General features: G+C 33.6%; 1 protein-coding gene across 1 annotated transcript; it reads right to left on the minus strand.

The window, feature by feature from the left end:
* Window positions 1–6,986: 6,986 nt before the first annotated feature.
* Window positions 6,987–9,785, minus strand: LOC107816173 (uncharacterized). The gene is made up of 3 exons (XM_016641859.2): window positions 9,620–9,785; window positions 8,214–8,453; window positions 6,987–7,332 (listed from the first exon to the last, which is right to left on the minus strand). The coding sequence occupies exons 1-3, from the start codon at window positions 9,635–9,637 to the stop codon at window positions 7,282–7,284; spliced, it is 309 nt and encodes a 102-aa protein (XP_016497345.1). The 5' UTR covers window positions 9,638–9,785; the 3' UTR covers window positions 6,987–7,281.
* Between the last annotated feature and the right edge of the window lie 1,406 nt (window positions 9,786–11,191).

Consider the following 11,191-nt stretch of genomic DNA (forward strand, 5'->3'; position numbering starts at 1 on the left):
GTATAACCCGATAATTTCCCTGGCATAACCCGAGGACTTCCTCCCTTTTCCGGCATAACCCGAGTACTCTTTTTCTTTCCCGGCATAACCCGATGACTTCCCCGGCATAACCCGTGGACCTCCCTGGCATAACCTAGAGACCTCTTTGAATTTTCCGGCATAACCCGTGGACCTCCCTGGCATAACTCAGGGACCTCTTTTCCGGCATAACCCGATGAATCTTCCCGGCATAACCCGTGGACCCTTTCCAGCATGACCTGGCAATTCTCCCAATTTAGGGCTCCGATCCTTAAGTTGAACAGGTTTCTATTTGGTCAGCATTAGGGCTCTAATTCCTGAACTGAGCGTTTTTTTTCCTGTTAGCCGACATTAGGGCTCCAATCCCTGAGTTGAGCAACCTTCCTTTAGCCAACATTAGGGATCCAATCCCTGAGTTGTGCACTTTTACCTTTTGCGACATTAGGGCTCTAATCCTTGAGTTGCGCTTTGTAGACTAGGTTTTCTTTTTCAATCCCCTCATCAGTGCTGTAAATTTTCATGACAATTAACTCACGAAATTTTCCTAGTGAAACTGGGGCAGAAATTTCGTTCGTTTGTTTTATTGTCTCAGCAGGTCTGACCCTGAGGTGCATGGATCGAGACGACCTACGGGGTGAGTCTCAATCCAGAATAAAGAAAAGAACAAAAGAACAAAAAAAAAAGATGTTCCCACATATTGGAACAAACAAAGGGCAGGTCGCTCAAAAATTGGATCAAATTCCCGAGCTCCGCCAATCCCGTTTCATTCAATACTGCAGAAATAAACAAACGCCTACAACTTGCGAGCATCAAGATTCGGATCGAAGTCTACAAGCAGAATTAGCTGAGACCCAAGATCAAGTTGCAAAAGAATTATAGATAGGAATCTTGTAACTAGCGGTTGACAGGCATAAGTAGTTAGTTCAGTTTCAATTTCCTTTGGTTGTAATAAGGAGGTCAGTAAAGCAGTAATGGCAACAGCAACAGCAGTAACAACAAGCATTGCAATCCCATGGTAGTCCCAGCTACCAAAATTTCCCGAACTACATTGACCTGATTCCTGTTTAGCCCAGGATATGTAGGAAACCTTTGAAGCAAAGGTTCGGTCAAATCTTTTTCAAAAAATGCTTCAACGGAGTACTCGGATGGGCAAAAATCGCTCGCTTTATCTTTGCACGAAAACCCTTCGTGTCTTCGGGCAAAGAGGGGCAGCTGTAAGCACGTGATTTTTGCCCTATATGAGAATTACTCCCAAAAAATTCAAAAATAAAATGATTTTTCTTTGGTGTGCAATTTTGTGATATTTTGAATAATTATTTGTATTTTATTGGCATTTGTCTGTGCGTGTTTATTTGCTAAATTAATAAAAAATACAAAAATATGTCACATTTTGCATGTAGGATTTAATTCTACAATTGTTAGTAATTAAATTTGTTTTACAAAAATTAAAAATTACAAAATAGGCATCGTTTGCATTTCTAGCATTTAATGTCCAAATATACGATTTTATGCTTAATTAATACTTAATTGTGCGTTAATTGTTATTGGGAGTTAATTTGCGCTTTTAAAACTTAATTTAGTTCTTAATAATAGTTTAAGTATTTTTTATAATTTAGTTTTAGAAAAATGAAAGAAGAAAAGAGAGCGAAAATATAAAGAAAGTCGGAATTGAGCCTTTTCTTCAATTTTAAGCCACAGGCCCAAAAAATGGCCCAATCTTCCCTACGACCCAGTCCATTTCGAACTGGGTCGACCTAGTCCAGTACCAACAACCCAACTCCCCTCTTCATTTTCATTCTTCATTTTTTGTCCAAACACAAAAAAAAAAAAAATTACCAAAACCCTAAAAAACTAAGAAAGGATCCGCCCCCCCTATTTTGGTTTCTTCTTCCCCAAACTCAAAAACACCTCCCATGGCTTCCCTTTACTTTCTTCTTCGTCCACACAAACACCCTCGCGTCCAAACGACCCCCCCGTCCTCCATTAAAACCACACAACCACCTTCAAGCTCGAACTCGACAACCATGGTCGCCACTGCTGCGTCTTCGTCATCAACGACCAGTCCGTCGGCTCCCTTTCACCATCATCGTTTCTACTGCTGAGCCAGTCCTCAACTTCACGTCCCAACAGTCCACCTGCTGCTCGCGCTACTGCTACTGCTTCATCTTCTTCTTTGTCTTCGTCATCGCCCACCTCCAGTAGCCTCACCATCTTGCCCAAACGACCCTTCATTCCCCGTCAAGCAACAGCTATCGCTGCTGCATCGTCCAGCCTCATCGTCCAGCTTCGTCGTCCGCTTCAAGCTCGACACCCTCCTGCTGTCACTACCCTCGTCAACCCATCGCCATAGCTTCCCTCCCATGGTGGAAACCCCACTGCAAACGACCCCTCCTTCCAGCTCCTCCATGCTGCCCGCAGCTGCCCCATGATCGATCTTTCTGTTTCATCTTCTTTGTTTCGTCGACTTCGAGTTAGGTGGTCGAGCTCACGAGCTCCAGCCATGGACGCGGCGTCGCCTCATTGCTCCTGTTTCGGCGTCAAGTTGCGTTTGCTTCAGACGCTTCACTGCTGCGACTCCATGAGTCATGTTTGTTGCTCACCATCGTACTCTTGTTGATGACGCAAGGCAGTCCGGTTAAAGTCTGGCAAAGTTCGAAGGTTTATCGTCGAATCGAGATCCTTCGTCGAACTTTACATGACGAGTTGTTTGGTCAAGGTATTGCTTCTGTTGTTGCTTCATTCTTTGTACATGAATGCTTCGTCAAAATCCGGAATGACATGGTTATTTGGTCGAGGTTTGTCGAAACAGTCCGTACATATTTCGTGTCGATCCGGTTAGTAGATTTTGAGTTTTATTTTTGTCCGTGTTTCGTTTTGATATTTCTCGAATCTAAAATCGGTAGATATTTAATTTTTGGTTTTGTTCATGTTCATATGTTTTGTTGAATTAATTTTCAGATTTCAAATGGAAATTTAATTAGTGGTTTTTCATGTTTATTTCATGTTTGTTTTGTGGTTTAGGTAAGAATTTGTTAGTTTGATTGTTTGTTAGATTCAAATTGAAATTTAATTGATTATTTCTTCAATTTGTTTCATGTTGTTATATATTTTCTAGAAATTATTAATGTTGGTTTAATCATTTAATCCGTCATGTTTGTTGTGTTAAAATAGACTCATTCATGTTCATACTTTGTTTGATTGTTCTTGAATCCAAAATTTGTATAGTTTGATTTCTTGTTTATCACTTATGATTATTTTTTAAATTTGTCTCATAATCTTGTTTAAGTTTAATATAGGAATTGTTTGTTGTAATGTTGTTAGAGTTGATTTTAAGTTCAATATTATTGAATTTGGAAATCTAAATATACTTGTTTGATTGTTGTTGTTGAATCTGAAAATAGGATTGATCGTTGCTAAAAAATATTGTTCAATCAAATTTTAGTTGTTCTTTATTGTTCAATTTGTGTTCATGTGATTTGTTGATAAAATATTGAAGAAATCATGTTCATGTGATTTGTTGTTGAAATATTGTTAAAATCGTGTTTATGTGATATTGTTGTTATGGTGTTCATCCGTGTTCATATTGTTGTTTGAACATTGTTAGAAATTGATCATATTGTCTATATTTTGGTTAAGTTTGATTAATTGATGTGTTATAGCTGATGGGTAGTTTGGTAAATTCATAGTACTTTTGGGGGTAAAATAGTAATTTGTAATAGGGTCGGAGGGGTAGTTTAGGAATTGTACATTTTGTATTTGTTTATATGAAGCATGGGGGACAAAATGAAATGGGGTGGATTGTGATATATTTGTTTAATATAAAGGGGGGACAAGATTTAATTTAAAGGGGGAATCTTGCATTATTTTATGTTAGGCATGTGGGACAAAATATAATGGGGTGGTGTGATATGTTTATTTAATGTAATGGGGATGAGTGAGAAGATAATGGGTTTGGTAGAGAAAATGGGTTGATTTTAATTGATTAAAAGATTTATGGGTTGGGGGATATATAGAGAGGTCTTGAATCAGATTTAGAGGGGAGAGAAAAAATTTAAGAGAAAAAATTCCGAAAAAAATATACTAAGATTTTAGAAAAACAAAAAGAAAAACATTTTGGAAATTCAAAAGAAGAAGAATATACACATGATATACAGTCCAAATATTCTGAGATACGGATTGAGAAATTAAGGGTTAAACACTAACTAGTCTTTCAAAAATCTGAAAAAAAGTTTCCCTTTGCTTCTGTCCGTTGGTTGTTGTTGTTTCCGGATTTTGTCTTGATTTTAAAATCTATCACTAAGTTTCTCGTCGCTGGTTGTTACTAGTTGCTGGGATTGCTGTTGTTGTATGCTACTGAATTTCTGCTGATCTCTCACTTTTCTTTTGCTTCCAATATCAGGTACACAACTGACACGCTGATTATTGTAAACTGAAACAGGAAACATGAATACAAAAAAATGAAGAATTGAAGTTCTAAATTTATTTTTGAATTATATTCTTAATTTTATTTGTATATATAAATTATTTAGCTTACAAAAATCGGAATCATGTAGCTATTTAATGTATATATAGTGGACATCCAACGATAGCTTAACGGATGAACTATCTATATATTGCTTAAAATGGCGTAGTAACTCTGTCTAAGTTAAAAATCAAACGAATAGACCATTTCGGAACTTGTAAGAAAATTTTTTAGTTAAATAATATTGGTTAATTCCAGCATGTAATTGTTTTAGGATTAAAATTAGATTGCCAAGTAAATAAATAAATGGTGTAGTAACTCCGTCTAAGTTAAAAATCAAACGAATAGACCATTTCGGAACTTGTAAGAAAATTGTTTAGTTAAATAATATTGGTTAATTCCAGCATGTAATTGTTTTAGGATTAAAATTAGATTGCCAAGTTTTTTTTTAATTTGACAAACTGAGAACATGCCTAGTATAATATAATTAGGTAGTAATACGTGAGCCTGTGCCCGTATTGGCAACGGACTGCTTTGCTTGTATCATTTTTTAGAATTTACGAATCATATTCGAAACTCAACTATAACAACTCAAGCATGTAAATAAATTAAGACCTTTTTCTCTTTCACTTTCGTAGAGACAATTTTAATAGAAAATGTAGGCACTTTAGGATTATCCTGATAAAAATAAATGAGATGAGCCTCGCCAAATAAAACGCACAAATTGCGGGGCCCTCGATAAATGTTTAATTAAAATTACTTAGACTTCGGGATGAGCCGTTTAGCAAAATTCCACGGCCTTACCCAGAAATAATAATACGATAATTGCTTCAGGCGTGCATTTTAATAATCTTACCTTCTTAAATTCGGGTGCGCATTTATGTGACCCAAATCCAAATCTCAACGGAGTCGGAATGTATTAACAACCATGAGCGCATTGATTGTGACATGGTTCGAAATGCATTTTTACAATGTTGCAATTCCATAAAAAATAAATAATAATAAAAGCGGTTTTAAACTTAATGAAAGCACATAAGTAATAACATGTAATAAATCAGATATCTAGCCATTATAACAATTTAAGCGACCGTGCTAGAACCACGGGATTTGAGGGTGCCTAACACCTTCCCTCGGGTCAACAGAATTCCTTACTTAGAATTTCTGGTTCGCAGACTTCATTTGGAAAGTCGAATATTTTCCTCGATTTGGAATTCAAGATAAACCGGTGACTTGGGACACCAAAAGCCAAACCTTTCCCAAGTGGCGACTCTGAATTAAATAAATAATCCCATTTCGAATATTGTCACTTAAATTGGAAAAACTCCCTCGCGCATTCAACCCTTCGGGGCGGGCGCGTTAAAAGGAGGTGTGACAGTGTCCGAGTCACTTTGTTCATCCACTATTTCACTAGTATTATTTATTACATCATACCAACACAATTATGAATAATTTTACTCAATCAAGATTTTTCTTAAACTTTTATATTACATAATAATGGGATTCATCCTCAGGCATAGCGAGAGCTTAGTGTATCGGACTGCTCTTTTTTATACAATTAAACTTTAGTAAGCTTATAAGTAAATCAAATTGGCTTTAAAATTTTTTTGGCTTATCTACGTTCTTACTAAACACTCAGAGTTATAAGAAGTTTAAGATTTTTATTATTTTATCCATATTTTTTAAAATTCTACAAAATACATTTTCCAAAGTAAAAGCCCTGACTTCCTCTCATATTTCATATATGCCGTTCGTCCTTTTACTCACAAAGATGATTTAAATTTATAAAACAATCAAGAGTATCTATGTTATTTTTAGTTTAACAAAAGAACAACTTATAATATTTATGAATTTTCTAAATTGGTTAAGAGTATTTATTTTATCTTAGCAAAAGAACAGCTTATAATATTTTGTCAGTCATTTCAGCTGCAGAATCGTCATAAATCCAATTGAGAAAATCTACTATGCCATGTAATCCATTTTCCCATTTGGTATAACTTGGATGGAATTCCACTCAGGTTCAGTTTTAGGATTTACTTATATTATATAGTATAGTACTGATTAAAGATTAGAAAATGGAAAATTTGTTGACTCTCTGACTGGTGATTAGGTTAAATGAAATGGAAAGGAGGACACGATTAATCCAGATGGGAATAGGACTAGTTGAGAACTTATTACTTGCTGGTCCCTACGTTTCAATTTATGTGATGGTATTCAAATTTTGAGAGTCAAACAAATTTTCCTTTAACCGTAATTTTTCTATGTCATTTAAATATTTTAATTACTAATTATTGTAATATAGTATTCTTTTTATATGTAAATTTAAATTTCAAACTTAAAAATTCTATGTCAAAATTAAAAAGTTTAAATTTCAAAAAGCAAAAAGTGTCGCGTAAATTGGGATAAAGAAAGCAGAAAATTAGTGTCCAAGTTGATGCAATCCATATTGCTCGTAGTTTGCAATGTGAATTCTGACTATAAACTTAATTACAAAAGAAACTTTGTTGGATTATAGAAAACACTTATCAAGATTATTCAGAGAACAGTAAATAACCACAATCTAGCTAAAAGTAAAGTTTTGAGAATATTTCCCTTTACAGAAAGTCATACTACCTGGAACAAATATTTTCCTTAATTACTTCATTGCTCTACCATAGGAACATTTTGTTAATTACCAGTCACCACAATCATAAAATCCACACTTTTCCTTTTTCTTGGAAAAGTCCCTCAAAACATATATAGGAGAAATCACATTGATATATTTATCATTACAAACAAGTTGGAACAAATCAATCCCATGAACTTCAAGCTTTTGCACTACAGCAGTTGAAATAGTTGAAGATCCTTCTCATCCTCTGTCATCACAAGAAAGACAAATGAACACTTGCATACTTCACTATGGTTAATACAAACAATAGAAAGGCTAGCTCCGCCCCTAAAGAAGAGTAGTATATGAAATTGGAGACCAAAAAAGGGCCGGTAACTAAGCTCCTGCTATGCACGGGGTCCGGGGAAGGGCCGGACTACAAAAATTTATTGTACGTAGCGTTACCCTACATTTTTACAAGAGGCAATTTTCACGGCTCGAACCCGTACATTACCAGTTACGCCAAGACTTCCTTCGTGAAATTGGAAACCAAGAGTTTCTAAAATTACTCAGACTAACACATCAAATCTCTGTTTTTAATCAATAAACCAATTGTAAATCTCTCAAGAAATAATACTAACAAATTATAGAAGACTACTAGGTCATTTATTCTGATACAATGCCACCTATTGGCCAGAAAGGTCAAACATTTTAATATAGAAAACCAAGTATTAACCCTACATGTATCCCACTACATCTTTACCCATACTTATTATTTAAAAAAACTGTCTATTTACTTGTTTGATTCATGCATTATAGTACCATATTACATGCCTGCAATGTTAACTAAAAACTAGAAGAAATATGCCATTATTTAAAGAAAAATGAGATGGTAAAAATACATTTAAAAAGTATGATAAAAACAGCAGTCCTAATCTCCCGCTATGCGTGGAGGCCGGAAAAGTGTCGGACTACAAGATTCTATCGTACGTAGCCTTACCCTGCATTTCTACAAGAGCATGTTTTCACGGCTCAAACCCCTGACCTTCTGGTCATATGGTAGCAACTTTACCAGTTACCTCAAGTTTTTGCTTCTAAAAAGGTATGATAAAACAAAACCAAAAAAAAAAAAAAAGTGAAGCATCTTACAGTTGGACAACGGCTTTGATGGTAATGTTGATCATTACTGTGGGGAGAGTAACCTGAATTTACATCCTTTTTGGTAGTAAAAATGAGCTCTTTCTCATTACCTAAACTAGCTCTTGACAAGTCTTTCTTGTTTTGTTTCCTATTCTCTCTTATTTTAGAGAAATCCATAGAGTAGTCTGGGAATACACCATTTTGGTCCCAGTTTCCAAATTGTGGTACTGATAGCCATGCTCCAGTTTTCTGCAAATTAGAGAAGTTCGCAATCAATATCTATAATCCACAACTAAATTTATCACCCAAAGAAGTTCATAAATCACCTAATTTTTCTAATGGAAGTTTATCTATTATAAATACTACATTCATTTCATTTTATTGGGGTTGTTTGACTAGGCCAAGCATTTTAGAAAAATGTTGGCACATTCCAAAAATAGTACACTCTAAACTTGTGGCGTTAAATAATTCATAATATTTTTGTAGCTATAAGAACATGTGTAAAGCAAAGGCCGGTCCAACTTTTTAATACATGGTTAAATTGAATATATAACTTTTAACGCGAAATATTAATTTATGTGTAAAAATTCATTAAAATTGTAATAAATAGTAGACATGAACCTATAATTTTAAAAATAAAATGGGCTCAACGGTAAGAACATTAAAAGTTAAAGTCATGGAGTTCATTCATTTTTTTCCTTTCATGGCCTTGCATTATTAAACTATTTGTGAGCAAACAGCTCAAAATCTGAAAATTGACTAGTCTTCAACCAATTTTCAGCCATAACAATTTTAAAAAGATTAAAGAATTTCTTCAAAAAGTTGAACCACCGAGAAATTTCCTAGCAAATTAAGTTCCTATTTGATCATAGATTTTTGGCAACTTTTTTTCCAAAAAAATATTTGAAAACATTGTTTGTTCATAGAAAATCATCATTTTAAAAAAAAATTTGAAGTTTTTTTTTCAACTTTCAAAATCTGATTTAGAGTAGTTTTTGGGTGAAACTTTTTCTTTCACACACAAAATATCAACAAAAACAAAATCAACTAAAATGCATGTCCAAACATAACTCCAATTTTCAAAAATTATTTATCTAACACAACTTCAAAACTTTTTTTTAAGTTTCAACTAAATCTAACAAAGACAAATATGCAAGGAAAACAAGAATGAGTAAGAAGAAGGAAACCTCATGATTAGCTTAATTCTTGAACAAGGAATAAAAGAAGGAAATCTTTTGATTTCTTGAAAAGGGTATAATCTTGTGAATATATGCAAGCAGAAAAACAAGCATTATATTGATCTCTATGAATTAACTTAAGGACACAGAAAAATATTATTATGACAAAATCAGCAAGAAAATGCAAAAGAAGACAACCAGTAATACGTAGATAAACAAAGATAGCCTTATTTTTACCTCCTTGCTATATTCCATTGCAGATTTTGAACAGTTAAAAAGAGAAAGAAACAGAGTTTGTGAAAGAGATATTTGAGAGAGAAGTTGTAATATGAGGGGCTATTTTTATAGAACAAGGAGAAGTGCTTTAATTTGCTGTATTTTTGTATTTAGATATTGTGACAAAATTGGATGTTTGTTGTCACCAAGAAAGATTCGAATATATATAAAGAAATGACAGGAACATAATCAATGTATAATATGCATTTTTTGCCTTTTGGTTTCCTTCTGTTGCTGCACTGGCTCTGACCTTTACAAAGCTCAATGCTAGCTGTTACCCTTTTTCACACGTTTTCTTAAGCAAAGATCATTTCAAAGTTTACTTGTAAGCACTATCTATTTTATCATAATTTTTGAGGATTAATCAGTTCTAAGTTTTAGTAATCCTATATACTCCTTCCGGTCTATTTTAAGTAAATTGTTTTATTATTTTAAATATATTAAGAGCCCGTTTGGCCATAAATTTTTTTCACTTTTTTTCGAAATCAGTGTTTGACCATATATTTTTAATTTCCACTTGAAGACAAGAGGGGTTGCTATGATGGTAAGCAACTTCCACTTCCAACCAAGAAGTTTTTGAAGGGAAGGATGTCGGGGGCCTATTTGGAAACAGCCTCTCTACCTCAGGATAGGGGTAAGGTCTGTGTACACACTACTCTCCCCAGACCCCACTAAGTGGGATTATACTGGGTTGTTGTTGTTGAAGATAAATTTTGAAAATTTGAAAAACTCCAAAAAACTATTTTTTAAAATTTTCACTCAGATTACTCACAAAAATTCAAAAACAACCCAAAATTATATTCATGTCCAAATACAACTCTAATTTTCAAATATCATTTTCACTTGAAATTTTGTTTCACTTTTTCAAAAATTTTACAATTCTTATGTCCAAATGTCCACTAAGAAATTTATATTTTAACGTTAATTAATAATGAAATTGATCATATTAACTTTAATTTGCTCATTGGAAATATAACAACATACTACAAGGGAACTATGGAAATAAGAAGTTAATTCTTTCTTGATATCTAAAAAAATTAAATATTGTGGACCACAAAAAAGAGACAAAAAATACTTAAAGTGAACCGGAAGGAGTATATTTTTAGAAAATCTTGTTCTACATTTGGAAATTTGTGAATTAAGGTTATAGTTGAGCCGTCACTAAAATGAGTGAGCTACAACATATTAGGGCCCGTTTGGCCATAAGAAATTTTTTACTTTTTTTTATTAAAAAAATTAATTTTTTTCGGAATCAGTAGTTGTCATGAAAATTTCAAATTCACTTGAAGTTGAATTTCGGATTTTTCAGAAATTTGAAATACTTCAAAAAACTATTTTTTAAAATTTTCGCTTCAAATCACTCATAAAAATTCAAAACAACTCCAAATTGTATTTACGTCCAAACAGAACTCTAATTTTTAAATACCATTTTCACTTAAAAATTTTATTTTTACTTTTTTCAGGAACTTTTCAATTCTTTTGTCCAAACTCCCACTAAAGTTTAAATTTTCAGCCCAAATATATATTAGGTAA

This window comes from Nicotiana tabacum, chromosome 16 (genome assembly GCF_000715075.1).
Source record: "Nicotiana tabacum cultivar K326 chromosome 16, ASM71507v2, whole genome shotgun sequence".
NCBI classification, from domain to species: Eukaryota; Viridiplantae; Streptophyta; class Magnoliopsida; order Solanales; family Solanaceae; genus Nicotiana; species Nicotiana tabacum.